The sequence below is a fragment of the Aulonocara stuartgranti genome (assembly GCF_965226115.1).
Source record: "Aulonocara stuartgranti genome assembly, chromosome: 4".
In the NCBI taxonomy this organism is placed as follows: Eukaryota; Metazoa; Chordata; class Actinopteri; order Cichliformes; family Cichlidae; genus Aulonocara; species Aulonocara stuartgranti.
The window spans coordinates 2,546,209-2,568,260 of record NC_138942.1 but is presented as its reverse complement, the minus strand read 5'-3'; the positions used below and the strand labels follow the sequence as shown (position 1 = coordinate 2,568,260).

Below are 22,052 nucleotides of genomic sequence, written 5' to 3'. Positions count from 1 at the left end.
ATATTCATTTTCCTATCGATTTCTTTTTCATACTGCAGTCTGCACGCACTGAAAAGAATACAGAAGTATACCGTTTATGCATGTATTTATTTCTCGTCCTTCTGCTTGTTTCCTCGGTTATTTTCTGTTTTTCTCACTGACGGGGCGCAGCTTTGATTTGATCCAGTTTATCCCACGTGATGAGAATTTTGTGCCTTTGTTCTGTTTACACTCACAGAGAAATGAATCATCTTTGTTGTGCACATTCTCTCAGCGCCATCTGCGCGGCGTTGACAGCACGCGTTGATGGGTATTTCCATTGTCCAATGGAAGCCGCGGCTCGTGTCGGCGCGGACCCAATGGGCGGGGCGATGTTGTAGGTGGGCGGGGACAGCAGAGAGCACGGATCTGTCAGCGCTGAACTCGGTCAGTCGTCGCTGTATCCGTGAGCAGCACTGAGGGGCTTTATGTGTGGTTATGACTGAGGATAATGGAGAAAAATGGAAACAGCACGGACTGAGATCACTCACAGAGATTTGGACTGGACGTAGATGCTCCGCGGCCTTTTGATTCCGCCACAGATGTGGGAATTTTCTGGATTACAGTGAAGTTACTGGAATCTTTGTCATCTCGGTCTGAAGAAAGCCATCCAGGCGGCCTGAAATCACTCGGACTCCAGCTGAAGCCCAGCCGCGGTTAGCTGCCTGTTACAAAGCAACATCGTTGTTTTATTCTGTAGAAAGTTATTCAATAAGCTAAACCTGTGCATGGCTAAAATTAGCGCTTTGGTGTCGTTATATGATTACTGTTTTAGCAGTCTGGGATAGCAGCAGCAGGGATAATAGCTAAGCTAGCTAGCGGGGCTGGGGCTAGTCTGTTGTTAGCCCGAAAGCTGCGCTGAAATGACAACAAAAAGACACCCTCCAGGTTTGAGAGTTTGATGTGTCACAAAAAAGATCTGCTTTAAAAATAAGCAACAGCTGCTAGACTTAGTTTAAAGTAAGAGCAGACAGTAATCATATTTTCTTGCAACTACAACAATCATTCCACAGCTCCAGTTACACTTTAAATATGTGCTTTAATCTTTAATCTCGCAAAGAAAAGTCTTTTGTTCTTTTTTTTAACATAATTTTAAGTTGTCAGTGCCAGTTTTTCTTCCCTCCCAAAACTATTATTGCTCTTATCTTTAAACAATGTTTTACTTTCCACAACCACATTTTTGGCAGCCAAACAGGACATTCCTCTGAGACTGTGACCCCCTTTTTCCTATTTTTTTTCTTTGCCTGAAATTAAACTACCTACAGTTTTGAAGACTGTTAGCAGGCAAAACAAAGACTCCCAGACCCGCATGCGGGACATTCATGGCATAACAGACTGTGTATCAGGGAATAGCAACGCGTAAGGGTGCTGTTTGGTTTCCCCTTCAGCTTCTTGGAGACTACTCCCTCGACCTCCATGTGAGACAGGATGGGCAGCCAGGGCAGCCCAGTGAAAAGCTACGACTACCTGCTGAAGTTCCTCCTGGTAGGAGACAGCGACGTGGGCAAAGGCGAGATCCTGGACAGCCTGCAGGATGGATCTGCAGAGTCCCCTTACGCTTACAGTAGTGGTGAGTCACTCCCACCTCAGCTGATCGGGCTCCTGCTGGCTCATCACTGAAGTCCTGAACATACAAGCTGCGCACGCCACCACCGCTGCTGCTGTGGAGAGCGTACAATGACACATTCACATACACTGAACTTCACAACACAGCAGTGAGTCAGGCGGTCATGGATGTGTGTGCGCATTGTTGTTGCACATAGTGGATAAACAATGCTTTCTCTGATGTCAGTGTAAAAACAGGTTATTATTCAGTGAGCGTAGTTCCTCTTCTTATTCCTAAACACCTTCAGCGGCGGCCAACTGTGGGGGAAAAAACAGAGCCGGCCGTGTTTTAGTTTAACAACATCAGCTGTTTTTGAGCTGCTATGGAGGTCAGAAGGTCTCACCTTCAGTGTAGGAGTTCAGTGAGGTGTAACTGAAATAAATGTCTCTCTAATAGATCTCTGATCAACTAACTGCAGCTCCAGAAGTGTGAAACAGACTAAACATGAAAACATTTTTATGACTCATTCATCACCAACAGCATACATGCAAATTCCCGACACAGTGGGAAGCATTTTCAGCTGGAACTTTGCTGCACAGCTTCATCTGATGGCATTAATAAAATATAACTGAACAGGTTTCATGTATAAAATGTATTCCTAACTCTCTGTTGCACTTAGAGCATACTGTCAGACGAGTCAGTGGAAACCAGGAGTCTTTAAACAGAAACTCACAGAACGTAACCTGGGATGAAGCTAAGGTCATGACAGTGGCGCCTGTTATACTCACCTTTTTCATCCTTGTCACTGCCACAAGGCGCACTTTGGTGTCATTTTGGCCACTCGTGCCACCACAAAATACAACTTCACAACTTTACTAGTGCAAAAAAACCATCCATTTATTTTCACTTAAACAAGCTGCTGTTTTTTATGTGCATTAAAGTTATATAAACATTTAACAGTGCAAATGCAAATTCCTTGATGAAAGTTTAACCAAAAGGCATCTCCAGTAGAAATGTGCTGACATATCCTGAGTTAACCATGTATAATATCCACTGAAGTTAAAAAGAGGTGCTTTGCAACATTAAACTGCAGTGTGCCAAATAAAAAAGTCAAATACGTATTTTTCGGACCATAAGGTGCACGGGATTATAAGGCACATTAAGCAAAACAAAGCAGTCAGATAAATCAAACTTTATTCAGCTCATTCTTCTTGCTTCCTCCACTTCTGTACCATTGATTCATTAATGCTGTATTCTATCACAGCGGCTCTGTTCCCATGTTGTTGCAGTATATTAATGACTAACCTCGTATTGTGGATGGATTATCTCAGTTGTTCTGACTGAAGTTTGGTCCGTTTACAGCATCCTGCCATGCGATTGCATTTGTCCCTAACCATCAGGAACCTTCACGTTAACTTTTATCGAGGGGAAAAAAGTTTCACTGTTTATATTATGCTAACATAGCTGTGTAGCTAGCGATCACGTAGCACATCGTTATATAGCAGCTAGCCCAACTTCAGTAACCCTACAAACGTCACTGCTGTTTAGTTTTCTGTCTTCATTTATGTTGGAAGTGATAACAGAGCTGTATGTTTATTTTTTTCAGAAATCTCTCAGTCAGAACATGCTATATCATGTTTAGGTAACTAGCGAAACTAGCGAGCTAACTTCCGCTAGCTTCCTGCTAACTTCTAACTCCGTTAGAAGTATAGCGGGAAGGAGCGCTCAGCCGTCGGGTCTCCAGCTGTCCGTCTGTAATCAAGGTATTATACTTTTTGTGGACATGGTCAGCTGAGGGATGAGCAGTCATTCCTGTTATCCTTCTTTGAAGAGTGCCACCTGGGGCGTATACATAGTTGGTGCACTGATCCAATTTATTCTGTTTCCGATACAATGCCAGCGGCTTTGCTTCAGTATCTGCAGACACCAATTCAATACCAGGGTACATTCAATAAGCTGGTATTTCAGTCAGAAGAAGAAGAAAATGGGAGTCACGTTTTTGTCATTAGAGTCAACTTGATGTTTATTAATGAAATAAATGATAACAAGTAAAGTGAAAAATGCACTCATCTCATTGTGAGAGTATCCCTGTTGCTATTTTTGGCCTCATTAGTTTCACGGCTCTCAGTCTCACTGTGAGTGCACCTCCTCGCACACAGAGTGGAGCAGATGGAGACTGGAGGAGTAAACTAGTATGAATCCAGCTGACGACAGCCTGTTCTGTTAATATAGGTGCTATAAAAGCTTTAAACCACCTTTAAAAACAGACAAAGTGACAAACTTTTACATTTAAAAAATCACGACCATCAAAATGCTTTAAAGCTTCAGATGGAAACGAGCATTAATTATGACTAATTACCCGGTGAGAGTGCGTCTCCGGCACTGTGTCAGTCTGTTAGTCCAGCTTCAACTTTTCATTTACCTTCCAGTTCTTTGTTCCTCGCGCTAAACCCGCCGTCACTTTAGAAGATAAGGAGGAAGAGAATGAGCCGGCCTGCAAGCAGCAGCAGTGATGCTGTCAAGTGAACCAGTCCATCATAATAATAACACAATGGAGGGCTGAGCTTGGTCGAGTCCTTGGGGGATATTTCATTGTTGTGCACTGAAATAAGAAAGGTTTAAGAGCCTCATTTGTCTAACTGATGCGCTGAGATGTCTTTTCAGCTTTTTTTAATTGTCTTCTCTGCTAAAGCCTGCTGTTATCAGCCATGAAGCATATCTCAGATCAGGGGAAATTATTTGAAATCCTCTTAGAAATTATTAATGCACAGCAGCTGTGCCGCTAACTAGAACTAACGTCAGCCATGTTTTGCTTCTCTTTATTGCCTCAAAGTGAAATCATTTTAAAATGTCGTTAATTACCCGACACGGCTCGAGCTTGCAAAGCAGCCTTTCTGAGACCGTGTTCCAGCAGTCTGATCATCAGGTTAACTCGTCTAGCTGCTTTTGAGGCTCCTAAACGCTGGAACAGCCTCCTCCTTCTGGCTGGTCGGCTTAAACGCAGTTCTTCCAGCATCACTGGGATATAGTTCAAAGAAATTAGACTAATGACATCCAGCAAGGATGGAAGTCATTTTGATGAATAAAAAGATTTACTTCATTTATCCCCAGATGTTTGGAAATTCCCAGATCTGGTTTTAATGTGCTCGTCACTGTTGTGACCTTCTGTCTTCTGCTTTGTTTGAACTAGAATAAGTTAAAAAAAAAAGGTTAAACCCTAATTCCTTATTATTCCGTGTTATCATTCAGTTCATAAGGATTGTTTGTAGAGACCCTCAGCATGAACACATGCATAGATTTGTGAACTCCAGTTATCCTCACCAGAGAAGAAGGTTGCGGTATGGATGAAACGGTGGGTTTGTGAACTGTTCGATTTATAATCGGTTTGATAATGAAAACAGTCGCCGTCTTCTCGTGCATCGCAGACATGTCTTTGTATCTTCTGTGCCGTTGATGGACGTCTGATTTGTGATCGATAAAGCACACAAACTCTAATGACAGAGCAGGAAATGTGACAGACCGGTCTATCCAGCTGGCACCCCCAAACCCGACAGCCAGCTAATCACAGCCTGAGGACAGCGTTATCCAATCAAAATCTGTCCTGATTTTCCCTTCTGAAATATTCAGGGTCCTCGCAGGCACTCTAGCCTGCCTTTGCCAGAGGGATGGAAATCAATAGCAGCGCTTCCGTCGGCACAAACATCCCCATCGAAGCTGCGATCCACTCTGCACTCCATATTTAATGAAGCTCTTTGAATTCTTTTGATCTTCCTCTCATCAAATGGGGCTGCTTCCTCTTTTACAGACTGTTTAGGAGCTGGCCTGACAGCAGGGCAGCAACAAACATTTCATCTGTCATCTGATCAGCTAGCAACAGTCCTGAGTGGATTTTTTTTGTTGTTTTTTAATGCAAAAACTGCTTCCTTCTCTAAGAAGTTGGTCCAAAACCTCACAGCTGTTTCCTCTCTGATGGTAGAAACAGTTATGATATATACCAGGGTAGGCGTCTGTTCTTCAGTCCGTGGTCCTCCGTGTTAATTAGTTCCCAGTCCTGCAATAGGACGGGCATCGACTGCAGCTGGCGAGGGCAGTTCTGATCTGTAAGATGGAGAGAATCTCCAACTAGCAGGTGGAGAACTGGTTTATGTGCTGCTACACCGAGCTCACACTGAGCCAGCAGAGCAGACTCCACCAGCTTCAGTCCACAGTGGGACTTGGAGTTTGTCTGATTTATTTATTCTATGCTCACTGTTGTTGTTTCTGGGAAACGTCTGTTTTTCAAACTGGCTGGAAGTGAAGGGATCAAGTGGAGGAGAGGACCCCCGTCACAGCCAGGGTTTTATCACCTGCAGCTGTTGCAGTGAAACATTTAATCTGGCTTAGAGAGGCTGAAGTGTACCCATCTCCAAACACACACACGAACTGAGGGAGGGTCTCCGTGATGCTGCTGAGTGGCAACAGGCAGCTTCGTCCTGTGGCACGATTCCTGAGATGCTGGGAGATGCAGTATTTATGATCACTCTCTGATGGTGTAAAACGGAAGAAGGTTCAGGTGAAAGCAGCTGATGAACTGCGCAGCTGGTCCATCAGTGTTTTCCTGCAGTATGGTCAGGGCTGGTAATGTGATATGTCTGCAGGTTTTATAAATGACAGATGGAAGTGCGCATTAAACTGAAATATGATGCATCAAGCTGCATTTTCATTGTGTTGGACTTGTGAATGAGACAGGAGCAGTCTGCAGCATGTCGGCTTGTGTTTAGTTTCTGGTGGAAAGAGTTTAACTGCGCAGCGCTTTTAGATGAGGCGCTCTCATTTGCGACCATGTCAAAGCCTCTTCGACGCGGTCTGAGCAAAAGCTGAAAGCCTGAAGCTTCACACGTCTCTCCCACAAAGTGAGTCCGTTCCCAGAATAGAAGCAGTTTTCAGCTGAGACATTAGAGAAGCTATTGATTATCTGGGATGTCCTAAGTGCACCCTGGATATGAGGGGGAAGGAAGCGCTCGCTACGAAGCCCTGCACTCGCTCCGATTCAATTAGGCCAGCCTGAGCTCAGCACTTTAGCCCGGCAGCAGCTTGATGTTGCCGGGAAAATTGGAAGATCTTAGTAATGTGGTCCTGCTAACCGCCGGAGGCTGACACAGTAACATTTGATAGAGCTATTGTCTCTTTCATTAGTGTTAATAATGGCTGTGGATTGAAGATTCGCTGAGCTTTGCCTTAAAGGGCAGCGAGGAAAAGTGAAACTGTGGGAATGTAACGCAGGACTTGTCTGTGTGAATACTTTTACATGTTTCTGTGGTACAGTGAAGAACATTCATGAGAATTTCATGAGTTTCAAAGAGTTTTACTGAGAAACAAAGAGTCCTTATTTACAGTGTTCGCCCTTCTTATCAGAGCTCCAGGCTGACCCGTTTGTGTGCTTCTGCTCTTTAAAGGCTGAACATACCAAACACAAATAACTTCTTCCAGGAGAGGTTTGGTGGCGGTGTCTGAAGTGAGAACTTTCATTATCAAATAAACCTTATAGATCCACAGTCAGGAAACATCCCTGATCATAATCCAGTCTGTGGTCAGCCTTTAGGATTATTTTAAACTGTGAATCATGCAAAGCTAATTAGACTCCAGGATAAAAACACAAAAACCATTTAGTGACACGAGAACCTGTTGAGCGAAAAGATAAACATCTTATCAGAGGTGAGAATCGGAGTATTCAGTGGCTCACCTGTGAGGCCTCAGGTGGAAGCAGGCTCAGTGCAAACCTCAGGAACATGTCCAGACGTGGCGCGGTGGGGTGGCAGGTGTAGCGGTCTGACAGGTTTGTCAGAGCAGAGCTGAACAACAAGGACAGAACAGAACGAGCTGTTAGCTGTGTGTGGCGCCGCGCCACAGTCCGCCTCCATCACAATGGCTAAACGGTAAACGTGGTGTGTAAAGGCTCGTTACAGGTCACACGCAAAAGTTTGTCACGGCATTTTGTGATGGACGGATGAAGGTGTAATGGCTAAAACGTAAACTCAGCTGAAGGATCAGGTGAAGCTTTCAGTCCCAACGTTATGGCAGCACAGCAAAGCGTTAAACTGCCACCTGATTATTTAGGAGTTGATATTTTCTGTTATGCAACTGAAGCCATATGAAATACACTGTTTAGATATAGAATCAGAGCCATGAAAGAGCGGCGTTGTGTTTGTTATCATTCCTAAACACGTGGTTGGGACATTTTTAAAGAACGTCACGGTCGTCTGCGTCGTGTTTCAAGTGTTCATGGTGATGATGAGTCACTTCCTCCAGCCTCTCTCTGACTGAGTATTGTATTTGATTGATTTTTATCGTTTTCTGTGCTTCTATCTCCCTAATGTCCATCTCTCGCTCTCCTCTTGTCCAGGTATCGACTACAAAACCACCACTATTCTCCTGGACGGCAGGAGAGTGAAGCTGGAGCTGTGGTAAGGACACGGTTTTATTTTTGTATTTTTTCTTGCATCCACTCTAAAATCCTGCAGTATGTGTCTGTGGCCTGAAGCCAGAGTTTGGTCACATTAAAGCAGAAATGGAGCATGCCTTTGGTTTAGTGAGGAATGGGAAAAGTTTTTATTGATAGCAGTTTTTTTTTTCTTTCTGTTTTCTGTGTTTGGAAAAACAGTTTTATTGTCTCTAAGTCTGAACACAGAGTTGGAGGGAATGAAGAGAAGAAGTGAGGCATGTGACTCAGTTACTGTTTATGTAGCTCGTTTAAAAGCAACAGGAGATGAGCCGAAGTGAGGGGAGCAAAGGCAGATTAACATTTAAGGGAATGTTTTTAAATTTGTAAAAATGAACAAATAGAAGAAGATTATATTAAACAGATTAAGTTTAAACTGGAGTAAAAACAGACTTTAACGATGGGTCTGAAAGTAAAGACTCTAAACTTACAACAGCAGGGACGAGGCCAAACATCACCTGTACAAACTGTGAGTCGTCTGTGGCGCTCCACACCATGCAAAGCATCACACGCTGTGTGGCTAGCATCATCACGCCTGTACAGAGAGTGGGTCAGTAATAAGTGGACTGGATTACAGCCTCTGTGTCAAAGTACTGCAGAACCGTCTTCCACCTCGCTTTGTTTACAACAGCACAGAAACTAGCAGACCACAGAGAACGGGCGCTAACGTGAAGCTGCACAATCAAACCAAAGCCAATGAATAGCTAGCAGCCTCCAGGAGAGAGGCAGTTCAGGAGGAAACCAGCTCGCATCAACTCCCATACAGGTGAAGTCATTTCCTTAGGAGGAAGTAAACAGCACCTCCACCTGCCAGTAGATGGTCCAGTAGATGTTTCTGAAGATAAAGAGGAATCTCACTGCAATGAAGACAGCTTTACTGGCACTACAGTCAGATCTGTTTCCCACGCTGAGTTTTTTCTTATCATCTTCCGTGTCTCAGCCCTTCTGTCACGTGCCCGTACTTTCAGCTCACAGCTTTCATAACTGCCATGATTTTAAAGCTGCGAGGTGCACGTGCACGGTCTCTTTGCACGCTGTCATGCCGGTGACGTAATCCTGTATCTGTGGAGTCGCAGCAGATTCACGTATTTGTCTGCAGTGCTAGGCGAGGCCTGTTTGGTGGAAGTAGGGCAAGGAATTCGACTCCTGAGGGGGGAACCGACGCCTCGTCTTCTGTGTGAAGAAAGAAGTTTGAAGGCAGCTGCGTGATGCAGGATCTTTATTTTGCTGCCTCAGTCTCGCCTCCTCTCCTCGCTGTTTTACAGTGTCAATATCCCGCTCTTCCTCTTCCTCTTTTTTTTTTCCTTCATCCTCAGCGTCCTTTTTTTTCCTGTGTGGTGACTCGGGCTCCTCTGAGTCTCTGGGTTGGAAAACAGCAGATGCTGAAAACTTCTGGGATTATTATTACCATCAAATCCACGATAAGACCAAAAGCACAACATGAAATTGTTTCACCTAACAAGAATCCGTTTGTTATTCTGAGCCACGAGGCTCCATGTTGTCCATTGTTTACATGTCCCCTCATTAGTTTACTGTGACTCAAGCCCACATACGCCGTCCTGGTGCCACGAATGCTCACCGGAGCACCAGACGTGGATTAATCTGCTGCTGAAAATAGTCCCCAACAAGCACAGGGACTATTTTCCTTGGGAAAACCATCAGCATGCAGCTGTTTTATGAACATTTGGGATTTTTTTAGAAGCACTTCAGTAAGGATGCAGTTCGTGAAGTTGGAGGTGTGCAGGCGTAAAGAAGCCAGAAAATGTTTGTTTTCTGGTACGCTGCACAACAGATGATCCTCTCAGACGGCAGCGCGTAGATGGACTGATGCTGCTTGGAAAAGCAGAGCAGCTGTTTTTTAAACCTGAAAAAAGAGATTTTATTCTCATTCCATGTGTCAATCCGGTTTGCATAAATCTGAGAATCATGAGTTCTCTGGTGTGTACAGCTCTGTGTGAGACTCACGTCTGACCTGCAGAGTATCTGAATAAATAAGTTACTGTGTTGGAGAATAAACCAGTCAGAACTATAAAGTGATTCTGAGTTTGAGCCAAACCCACAGCCTGCACTGATTATATGTCATTTAAACTGCCTTGAGTCTATTGTTATCTTGTGCCCACGGCTCAGACGTCCTTAGATTTACCATATTTTAAGTCTGTGTGCATGCAGTTGTAGGAATGTGCAGTCCTGCTGCCGCTCGCTGTAGTAGGAACTTCCTCACAGACACTTCACACAGTGGTGGGTTGGAAATGCAGTGTGTGAGATACAGCGAACGTCACAGGTTTCGATGCAAACAAAGACCCAGTCTGACCACAGACTGGGTCTAAACACTGAAGCCCCCACCACCATCGTCGTTACCGTCTGGCTGTCTTTTATTTATATATTGAACCCATGTTTGGATGACAGGGAGCCGTAAATGCACTGATAGTTTTATTATGCTTTTCTACTTTTACTGCTTCTGCACTACAAGCCACGTTCAAGAGCTCACACACACCTTAATGCAGCACTTTCTTCCCTGCTTTTAAGAGCCTGTTCTGTGTCACTCACACTTCAAATCGGCGCATCAGGAGCAATTTAGGATTGATCGTCTTGCCCGGGGACGCGTCTGTATGAGGACTGAGAGAGCTGGAGGTCGGATCTGACCTTCCTGCCGGCATCGGCTCGTTGAGCAGTCTGTTAGCACAGTACAGCCGTGTTATTTGTTAGATAATGAGTATAGTTAACCAGGTGGATTCATCCCCAGTGTAGTTGTTATTGAAGCATTAAATTTGCTTCTGATTTCCAGCTGAAGTTTGGGAGCTGTTTTATAATGCGTCCCTGTGGAAGTCTTGTTGGGCACGCACTCCATTCTGGGGTTTGTGTCATAACAGTAACTCCTTTCTAACATCAGGTGAAAGAGGAGAAAAATGCCGGCGCGTCGATGTAGAACTCGTGCTTGTGGAGGGGAAGGGTCCGGGCGTGAAACAATGGGAAAGACATTTTTTCCCCCAGAGTAATCTCCAGGCAGAGAACTTGGAGTGGATGTCATCACCCTGGAATGCAGAGTGAAGGGAAAACTCGAATCTTCTCAAAACTTAAAGTGCAATTGTGAAAAAGCCTGAGAGAGATCCAAACAGCCGTTCCCTCAGAGCTCCGTGACCCATTTAAACTTTGGTGCGCTCAGAAGTATTTTACCAGGAAACCATCAAAGTAGGCGGGACCTTTCACTCTTTAAGATGGTTTCAAAATCACTTCAGTGGTGGAAAAAAGTGCAGTCGTTTACTCATTTTATAAAAAATACTTAAAGCGACTCACAACCAAAGACCAAAGCACTCTTATCTTTGATCAAGTTGCACGTTTTGATATAAATTTGTGGCATTTGCGGCAGATCATGGAGGGTTTGGGTCAGAGCGCGAGCAGGCTGAAAGTGTTGTAGATAGAGGGATGAAGGGGATTGAGTTGCATGTTTTTGCCTCAGTTTGGAGGACCATCGCTGGCTCTGCTGAATCTGAAACCCCCAAAAAGAAGTCGGCTCAGATTTCCGTCCTGTTGGCTGAAGCCTGCTGCTTTGTGCTGTTTACCCCGAAAGCAGAAGAAGGATTTATCTGCTTGCAGCTGCACAGACCTGAGTGTTTAATGTGCTGCCTTTCCTCAGGGACACCTCGGGACAGGGCAGGTTCTGCACCATCTTTCGCTCGTACTCCCGCGGAGCTCAGGTGAGGAGCAAACAGCTGCATTCATTTAAATGCTGCTGGAGTTTGCACGCTGACATCGTTTGTCTCTCTTCAGGGGATCCTGCTGGTGTATGACATCACCAACAGGTGGTCCTTCGACGGCATCGACAGGTGGATCAGAGAGATCGATGAGGTGAGCGTTTGAGAGTTTGGCTTTGTTTCTAATGAATCCAGTCTGACCATGTGACCTACACCTGAGTTATTCTCTGCATTAGCATAAAGAGTTTGCACACACTTTGAGCCTGGTTTCTTTTCTACATCATGTCCTGCTGTGTTTAAAATGATTATTTAGTTTTAATTGATGCTCTTACTTTGATTTCAGATGTAAACAGGTGAGTTATAAAAACATTCTCCTCCTGTACTGTTGTTATGAAGGAGAAATTATCTGTAGAGACAAAACCGTTTCTGTGTCAGGCTGTAAACATGTTTATTTCTGTCGGGAGTCTCTGGGGAGTGACTAACTGCTGGAGCCTCTGCTGGACGTTAGAGGAACTGCAGCCTTTCTTGGCCGAGTCCTTTATAGAGATTCCTATAAACAAGCCGTAACACAAACCAGTGAACATCAGAGGAAAAAGGATAAAAAATAATATATGAACATCTAAACATATATTCAGGCAAATCTGGTGCAACATTTGTTGCAGAAAATTGGTGATCAAATATTTGAATGTAATCAGTTTACAGCCAGCAAACTGTCATCAGTTGTCATCTGTTTATGTTTCACCTTCCAGAGATTCTTGAGTCGACTATCTCGTTTTTATTTCTGTCCTTAAAAGTGTTTAATTCTGTGGAGGTGGAGCAGGAAAGGCCAAACGGGAACGCACATTCCAAAGGCCAAAATTACCAACACACACACACACAGACAAAGAGGACATCCTCTTTGTTTCCAAATCAGCAGGAAGGACACACACATACAAAGTAACTCACTGCTTACTCATATATGTTTTCTCAGCATCGAAGTTAAAGTGTAAGATCAAACTAATCTAAGATAATCCCTGCAAGATGAAAGATAAAATCTAATGCTGCAGGAACAGAAGAGGAAAGAAAAAACTGTAACACAGCAAAGTGTGCAGGGATGATGATGCAGCAGGTCCCTAATGACGGACGTTCAGCTTTAAAAAGTTTGAAATATTCAGATTTCCTGAAAGTCTGCAGTGCGTCTAATGCAAGTCCTGAAACCCCCAAATCTGTGATGCCTACAGCTACCAGAGTAGTTATGATAACGTTGTAGACCAATCAGCTCCTGTGCTGTGTGGATTTGCAACTTCTGGGTATGAAAAACAAAAACAAGCTTCTGTTCTGGCTCAGTCAGTCAGCATTTCCTGTTTGAAGCTTTAAATGTTTATATACATAAATCAGTACATATTAAAGACAGGAAATACTTTTAACAGTTCATCTGAGTGCTGTTTGAGTCTCATTTGCACCAAAAAGCACCGGGTCTAATGAAAAGTCACAGCCTTTAACTTTTGGCCGTGACCACATTCTTAAGAACTGCACAACAGATGCTGACACATAATTTTTCTGAATCCTCTGCTGTGCTTCTGTCTCCTTACAACAGTATTGTCATTTCATCTCATTTTCCCTTTTTTAAAAACTGATCTCAGATTAGAGGTGATAATGACTCACATTTCTGTCCTTCTTCTCCTGTTGATTAATAAGAACCGTTCTGGTCAAATAACCTCATCAATGAAATTTAAATCCGGCTGCTGTGAGGATACTAATACTATTACTAAATTGCACACATCATGATTTGCACAGCCAGCAGAAAATCTGTGAATTCAGCCGCAAGACGAGACACGATCAGCCTGCGAGGATGAATCCGATGCATCTGCCACTAAATGTGGTTAAAGAGCGGAGAAAAGTCCCAGAAGGTTTCAATGTGATTGTATTTGCAACGATAGGGCAAAATGAGATAATCTCACAATGGTAAAGAGTCCTTCTAAGATGGTTATCACTCCTGAGTCAGTTTGATTTTAAAATTTTCAAGCATAATGTTTTGAGCTGTCCAGCTAACAAACAGAGAAACTGAACCAATCACCTTCTTCTTCTTTTTCTCTGTAGTAGTAGTGTTCTTTATTTTAACAGGTCAGTTTTGAGATCTAATTTTAAGGGACACCGACACTTAAGAAAAGGATGTGCAAAAGGGGAAAGACAAATACATGTTCCAGTGTTTTTGTTGCTCACTTATAGGTTTGCAAAGTATTTAAATCCAGTTTTCAGTGTGAGTAAAACGTCCAACTAATGTTAGAAGTGTCCTGTGACCAGACAGTGTTATTATATTTAAACGCAACAGCAGGGGCTCAGATGTAAGATGAAGTAGTCTTATAAATAAACATCATGCAGTGCTGCTAAGCAGGACCATCTGGCTTCTTCATATACAGTACAGTAATAATATCACCATCACAGAGAAATTTGTAGGTTGCAAATTTATCGTGCGGGATCATTGGAAGAGCCAGTGGCATATGAGATGGTGTTTCTAATAGTGGAAAACACCTAAAGACGATGGCGACAGGATGTGCCAAACATGAATACAAACCTCATCGCCACAATCAAGTCCAGATAAATTTTAGATTGTGGAATGATCTTACAACCTCGGAAAAGGGGAAAAAGATGTATTTCTTTAGCAAAATCCAACTTAATCTTCAGTTTTCTTGGTAGGTGTTCCACATGAGTCAGTGTGGTATCGACTCTGAGTCCGAGGTCTTTACACCAATCAAATTTTTACATTTTAATACCATGAAGGGTTTGAGTATAGACCAAATTATGGTTTTTAGTGACCTCACCAATAACGTGATTAGTTTTATCGTAGTTTAGAACACATTTACATTTGCTGAAATATTTCTTTAATGTATCAGCAGGCTGTAGTTTTGCAGTCATCAGGATAAGGGAAGATCCAGTGGTATATAACGCAGTGTCATCTGCGTAAAAATGTGCATTCGTTTTTGAGTCAAAGATGTAATAGAGTAAATAAAAGAGGTCCAAGAATACTTCCCTGTGGAACACCTGTACTAATGACATCCATCCAGAGTCTGAAATAGTTACAGAAGTTTTATATACGTGAATAGCTGAGTACTTTTAAATAATATGATAAATAAAAGAGGACCAAGAATAGGTCCCTGTGGAACACCTGTACCAATGGCAAAGGTAGATGACGTCATTGGAGGTGGTCTGAGTGTGAAAAGTGAGCAGAAACTCTGAGAAGAAACAGATTAGTGGTGACGGTCACTGCAGTCATGTTTCATTCAGTTTGCAGAACAGACTGGGATGAATTAGAGAGAGGTACGCGCTGCATGCTGACGTCCTGTGCTTAACTTGCAAAACCCCTTTTTACTTTCAGGGACTTAAAGTTGCAAAAAGCACCAATAATCCAATTCAAACATCATCTCACTTTTTTTTCTCCCAGCATGCCCCAGGCGTGCCTCGGATCCTCGTGGGTAACCGTTTACATCTGGCTTTCAAGCGGCAAGTTCCCACCGAGCAGGCGAGGGCGTACGCCGAGAAGAATGGCATGACCTTCTTTGAAGTGAGCCCGCTGTGCAACTTCAACGTCATCGAGTCGTTCACGGAGCTGTCGCGCATCGTCCTCATGAGGCATGGCATGGAGAAGTTCTGGAGGCCCAACAGAGGTGGGTGGATGTGGAGCTGGGGTCATCAAAGTGAGGAAAGATGGGTTGTTAAACTGCACTTAAACTGGATTTTCACTACCGCCGAGAGCAAGAGAAAATGAGTCTGTGAAGCACTGTGGAGCCCATCAGCAGATGGATGTCATATCACCACACAAGCTCTCTCAAACTAATTAATTTGAGCTCATTCCTGTCATCGCTCTGTCTCCTTCGTGTGTAATTACAGTATAAAGCAGTGGGAAGTGATGTCCTGCACGTCCTTTGAGACTTTATAGAGAACAGAGTCGGGCTCAGTGTGCTGAAACTCGCCTCTTTCAGTCTGAGCTTCCTCCTGTGTGTCAGTCCTCAGTTTATTCGAGGCAATAAGAGTCGAAAGAGGTCTGATTTCTCTAGTTTTGTTACAATCTGTTCATAAATCGGTAATAAAAAGCATTTATCTAAAACCTGACATTTTCCCTTAACGGATGTTTGACGGTAACCTCGTCTCTGTGCCCTCCCTCTCTGCAGTCTTCAGCCTGCAGGACCTCTGCTGCAGAGCCATCGTGTCCTGCACGCCGGTCCACCTCATCGATAAGCTCCCGCTGCCCGTCGCAATCAAGTCCCACCTCAAGTCCTTCTCCATGGCCAACGGAATGAATGCCGTCATGATGCACGGACGCTCCTACTCGCTGGCCAACCCAGCCGGCGGCTCCAAAGGCAACAGCCTGAAGCGCTCCAAGTCTATCCGTCCGCCGCAGAGCCCGCCGCAGAACTGCACCCGCAGCAACTGTAAGATCTCCTAACAAGCGCCGCTCCCCGGATCGCAGCTTGGAGCGGGCGTGGGATCAGGAGACAGATGTGCAGGGTGTCGTTAGCTGGAGGAAATCCCTGAACCCGAAGAGCAGGAATGATGGATAAAGGGATGCATGAGCGCTACCTCCCACCTACACGAGGTCATGTTTCAAGTGTTTAATGTTCTTTGCAGGTGAAGGGGGAGGGGTTCGAATGGTGCCTCAGGAAATTTAGAGAGTAACTACAAATGTTTTGATCTTATTTACACTAAAACAAGAGGAAAAGACTCCAGAAACTCCTCCCTGCTGGAGAGGCTACTACATGAACAGAGATCCCTCACCAACGCATATTTCGTTACTCTACATGATGCACGCCGCTCAGTGTCTGTGCATCACCGCAGCCTTCACTCTCACACCTTTCCTGTTTCCTTTTTCTGTCCACACCTCCGTTATTTTTTGTTCTATGACTGATAAGCTAACCATCAAAACACTAGAAAGGATCAGTCGCTTTTTGTCAGCACACGTGTTTTAAAGTGATTTTATATTATAAATCCACAGAGGTTTAGAGGCCCCACCCCCCCAACAAACCCCTGGAGGACCCGGCCCGAGCCGAGTCCAGACTTGTTAGTGTGCCTTGAGCCCAAGTGAACGAGCATGCAGCAGATAGATCGCTAAAAGCACAACAGTAACCATGAATTAGAAAGAGTTTCCTATTTTTAGTTTGCAGTCCCTTCAGCTTCTGATCTTCTGATGGACTCCATTTGTCGCTTAAATGCAGCCAAATGTGATGAATTATACTTTTAAACACGCTTTTTATATACATTTTTTTTAAGGAAAATGTGTTTGTTGTTCAATATTTCACATGTGACAGTCAGCCAATCAAATGTACAAACCCAAACTGAAGTTTTCAGACAGGTGGAAATGTGCTTGGGACTATTTTCAGTGGAGGAGTGATCCACATTTGGTGTTCTAGTGTGGAGTGTGGTTATGTGTCAGTGGTGCATCTGTTTTCTTTTTCATCCGAGAGCTTCAGCGACTTGATTTTCCCCCCACTCCTTCCTGACATCGTGCTTTTCAGATTTCACGCCTCACCTGTCGTGTCGCACCTTTCTAACTCAGCAGAGTCTCGTCTGCGCTCACCTGCTGCTTCTCTGACAACGTGCCGCCGATCCAGACTCGCCTCGAAGCGATGCTCCACCCAAACGTGTTGGTAACGGAGCAGATAGTGACACTGCTGCAGTCCATTAATCCATGTGTTGGTTTCACTGAAAACAGCAACGTACGATAAGTTCAGCACGTTTAATCAAGCCTTCACATTCTGAATGTTTTCAGAGTTATCGCATCTTGAAGTACATCAGGGTGGATTAAGAACATTATACATGCGTCTCCTCACACTCGTGCACAAACTGTGACGCTGGGAGTGGGTTTAAAACCGATTCGTTTGCATTTTTTAACAGAGCTTCAACATCTTTTTAAGCCCTGGAAGTTTCACATGGATATGTCAGCTGTGACGGATCAAAAAATGCAGAATAACTGCAAATTTGGACCCTTTCCCATGTAATTAGAGGGCCTGTAACTCTGAAGATATTCATGTGTGATGGTAAAATTTTGCTTGGCTTCATTAAATAAACTAAAGTTATTGAACATAAAAAATTCAGCTGATTCTGAGAGACCCAGAGACGAGGGACCGAGTGATTTTTCATTAAATAATGCTGCTTTTCTGGGGTTTTATTGCATTTTAAACAGATTATTTGTGGTTTTTCGCTCTTTTATGACTCAATCGTCAGCTGAACCTCTAAATTGAGCACAAAGAAGTGAAGCAAATATATGGTGTCACCCTAATGGCTGCAGTGTCACAGTTGATCACTGATTAATAAAACCCAAATCACACTAACTTTGCTGAAAGATGTTGCAGCTGTCATTGAATTTCTCAGATTTTCACTGCAAAAAGTTCAAATTGAATGAACTTAAAGTCATAGAAGACAAAGAAAACCGGCCGATCGTGCAGATTTGAAAACTGCAAACTGTTAATTAGGAGCCAGAAGTAGCACAGAGGAAATCTCCACAGTGTTTTTGTGCTCAGATCTGAACGCGTGGGCAGAGAGCCTCAGCACGCAGCTTTTCGTTGGCCTAAAATGCAGTTTGAAGTTTCCCAACACGGCGCTGAAGCATCGGGGTGCTGTTTCCGATTAAAATGATCATATTTACTGTGATGAAGCTTGGCTCTGTCTGAAACGGTCCTGAAGCTCTGCTGCGACATGATTGGCTCACGTGTTTCTGTTTTGGTTGCTGATTGGTGATTTTGGTGGATCGGCGATCACTCGGGCTTCGCTGAGTGTCGCGCCCGCTCTTTGTGTAACAACATGTTTGGTTTTATTTTCACGAGTTTAACCCGAGCACAGCTGCTGCTCTTCATTGGGTGGCGAGTCATTGTAACCATCCGGTCACATCTTTAACCCACACAGTCCCCTCAGCTGTTAGCTTACTGCGCTCCTGTGACTGCTGTAGCTGCGGGCGTCCCGCACGTCTGTCTGCGGAGGTGTTTCCATACGCTTCAGTCTGCCTGAGCTCTCGTGGGGAGAGGCAGCGACGCCCGAGACTTTCTGAAGCTGTTGATGATGTGACAGTTGAAGTTCTGATGAGGGCAAACAGGAAACCAGTCACAGCGGCTGGTCAGGCTCGTGTTGCAGTGGAAACTTTCCAGTATTGATAGTAAACAGTGACCCGTGTTTATCGGAGCGCTCTGAATGTCACTCGCTGTCTTTCATAACCAACTCTCAGAGCAAAGTGTCAGCCGACAGGAACATTTTCATTTTAATCGACTCGTTTCACTTTTTGAGACGTCGCACAGAGCAGAACATTAATCGGGAGATGTTAAAAATCTAAAAAGCCTTTCTCTCAGTGGAAGCATAAACAGTTTCATTTCATTTCAGGATGCTTAACTTCCTTTTTTATGCTGTTTGCAATTTTTTATTCTGTGGTTTGCGTCACATTTCAGAGAAAATCAATAATGTGTTTTTGATAAACTGCGACCAAATCAGTTTCCGCCCACTCAGAGTCTCAATCTGAAGATAAAATCTCGCCTTCATTTCCGTCACAACCATCAGCTCCTTTCACGAGTGACAAAAACTGCAGTAGTTAATAATTTAGACCCAGAAGGAGTCGGAGTTAGAAGACGACCGCGGTGTCAAATGTAGAAAAAAGCAGACGTGTGGCCGCGTATCGCACACGTCTGCTGGGATAACTTTTTAACTTTGCACGGCGTCATTAAATAAACCACTCAGCAGAAATCAGCTGACTCTGAGGGGGTCAGAGGTCAGGTGGGAGCGAGCTGCAGGTCCTTTCAGAGGACTGAAGCACAGACGTGTGTTCAGGATGTCTGCTGCTGGTTTTCCTGATGTTTGAAATACAAAACACAGCAGACTGCGTTTAAACGTGAGCTCTTGATAATTGAATTAAGCTGCGACCACGAGGGTGGAATTAAATGACCGTCCGCCTCGTGTTTGCCGTCCGTGTTCCCGCCCTGCTCGTCCTCCTGTCAGCGCAGCGTCGGCCTCCGTGCGCGAGCGGCCGCTCGTGTAGAAACGAGCCGGAACACGTGAAGTCTTCCGAGTCGCTGCGTTTTAAACTCCTCCGACTGGATCTCCCACGGGAACCAAAGCAGCAGGTCTTCTTCTCTCTCTGCCTCTGATCTGCACCGCCGCCTCCGCACGCTGTCCCATGATTCATAGCTGCTGAATAATAGATGCTCCTTTCATAGATCTCTGAAGAGCTTCATCTCTGTCTCTTTCTTCCTCTCTGCTCGCTGCGTGGTTTGTTTCCTCCTCAGTTTCTGCTTCTGCCTTCTTTTCCTTCGTTTTTTCTCTGCGCTTCGTTCCAGGTTTTGTGGCGTCTCTTCAGGCGGTCGGTGGGAGCGCCCTCTCCATCCGCTCGGTTTTGTTTTGTCTCCTTTCTAACCTTTAATGATGCCCGCCACTGATCCAGAGTCAGATTATTCCTCCACCACACACATTAACTGTAGTTCCAGCAGCACCCTCAGGACCAGCCTAATGTTCTCTAAGAATAGCCAAACCATGAGATGAGTCTTGTTTATGGTGGTTTAATGTTCACTGATCTCAGCCCAGTAAACAGCATCTGTGCTCGGCCTCTCACTGAAAGTGTTTTAGTGCAAAGCTTCTAAAAATAGAAGCTCGATCGGGCTGAATGCTGTTCATCTAAAATAACGCACAAGTCACCTGAAAGGTCAAATAAAGAAGAGTCAGAGTTTAAGTTCTCGATAAACTGCAGAGATATGAGTCGCTGATTAAAGGAGAAACATGACGTAGATTTACAGCTGACCTGTTCAGCTCGTTTCCAGCTCCCTCAGAGCAGCTTTGCATGATTCACAGTTCAGAATAACCCTTCTTTATCTGAAACCGAGCCTCTGTGCAGCCCCTCAGCTCATCCTCTGCCTGAAACAGAGTAATTTAGCTCCTCCCTGTTTAAACCAGCTTTCTTCTGATTGGCTACCACGTGCAATTGGATGGTCTGAGATACAATATTAGGCATGTCCACTCTCTGTGACATCATTTTACTAACTTTAATGTGAATTAAGACGATTCATTTTAAATGTTTTTGTGTTTTCAGTCCTAAAAATTTCGACATACCCCTCATTTCATGCAGGATTGTAAACTACACTTAAAGCACTCTGCATGTTTCTGTTATAATGCCAGACTTCTATATTAAACATGTCTATTGGTTCTAATAATGAGGCAACAATATGTAAATGTAACCCTGTTAAGCCAAAGTTCAGCCTCTTTTTGCTCTGATTAAGGTTTAGAGAAGCAGATTTCTTCATCCCGTCCTTTCTGCAGACAGCACAGCTCACAAATACTTAAAACGGCCCCTCAGCAGTCGTCCAGACTTTAGCCAGTCAGAAGAAGGTTCAGGAAGGTGGGTGCCTTTAAGCAACGGGAGGAAAGTCAGCTTGTTTGACAGAAAGGCCGGGCGGCGATAAATAAGGTCATTCTGCAAGTCATGTGGCGCTGCTCTGATGGAGTCCCAGGATAAGATAAGATACCTTTATTAGTACCACGAGTGGGAAATTTCATGTTAAGGCTGCCGACCTATTGCACACTATGGAAGATACATGTAAATAATTGGAGGAACTTTTACGTTTGACGCACAGCTGAATAAAAGGAAATCAGCAGTGATGATCACATGGTTTTTAGTAAACGTGCAGAAACTCTCGTAGTCACAACAACAGGAAGTGAAGAAACTGTCCTCCTGATGAGGAGCCTGTGAGCGTGGTTCAGCAGTTTTCTTCTCCTGCAGTTTTCACACGTATTTTAAACGTTTGTTAAGGAAGTTCATGAATGGAAAAACACTCTCACCATCAGGTTTCATCTCTTTGCCAACATTTTTAGGTTTTTAGCTTCTCCCACTCTGAGGCTTTTATTTTCTCGACATCAGCACAACAAACCTCGTGTGTTGTTGTGTTTGTTCATCCAGCCACAGTTTTTTATTTGAATAACCACAAAAACGTTCAGAGGATTGTGGGAATGTTTGTAACAGCAAGAAGAAAAATGACCAGTAAAACACTACTCCTGTCGTTTTGGCTGAAGCTGCTGAGCGCGTGTGTGTGTGTGTGTGTGTGTGTGTGTGTGAGAGAGTGTGAGTGTGTGTGTGTGTGTGTGTGTGTGTGAGAGAGAGTGTGAGTGAGAGAGTGAGAGTGAGTGTGAGAGAGAGGTAATGATCTTTAAACATCAAGCTGAACATTTTTCTTTCTTGTTTTTAAATTATTGATTGTACAGTTTAAGGCGATGTGTATGAAGATTTTTCACAATAAAAGTATTGAATGTTGACGTCAACCTGTCTCAGGATTTTGTTTATTTTACAGCCCAAAAGATAAACACCTCAAAAAAATAA

General features: G+C 44.0%; 1 protein-coding gene across 1 annotated transcript; it reads left to right on the top strand.

Moving 5' to 3' along the window:
- Positions 1–327: 327 nt before the first annotated feature.
- On the top strand, positions 328–21,994 carry LOC309704626 (ras-related protein Rab-40C). The gene is made up of 7 exons (XM_082529912.1): positions 328–674; positions 1,407–1,588; positions 7,947–8,007; positions 11,677–11,737; positions 11,811–11,888; positions 15,156–15,378; positions 15,883–21,994. The coding sequence occupies exons 2-7, from the start codon at positions 1,447–1,449 to the stop codon at positions 16,155–16,157; spliced, it is 840 nt and encodes a 279-aa protein (XP_082386038.1). The 5' UTR covers positions 328–674; positions 1,407–1,446; the 3' UTR covers positions 16,158–21,994.
- The last annotated feature ends 58 nt before the right edge of the window (positions 21,995–22,052 follow it).

Bases quoted from the DNA above. Each gene is read 5' to 3' on its own strand.
- LOC309704626 (XM_082529912.1), top strand. From the start codon at position 1,447: ATGGGCAGCCAGGGCAGCCCAGTGAAAAGCTACGACTACCTGCTGAAG. The intron at 8,008-11,676 runs GTAAGGACACGG...GCCTTTCCTCAG, and splicing joins AGAGTGAAGCTGGAGCTGTG to GGACACCTCGGGACAGGGCA. The intron at 11,738-11,810 runs GTGAGGAGCAAA...GTCTCTCTTCAG, and splicing joins CGTACTCCCGCGGAGCTCAG to GGGATCCTGCTGGTGTATGA.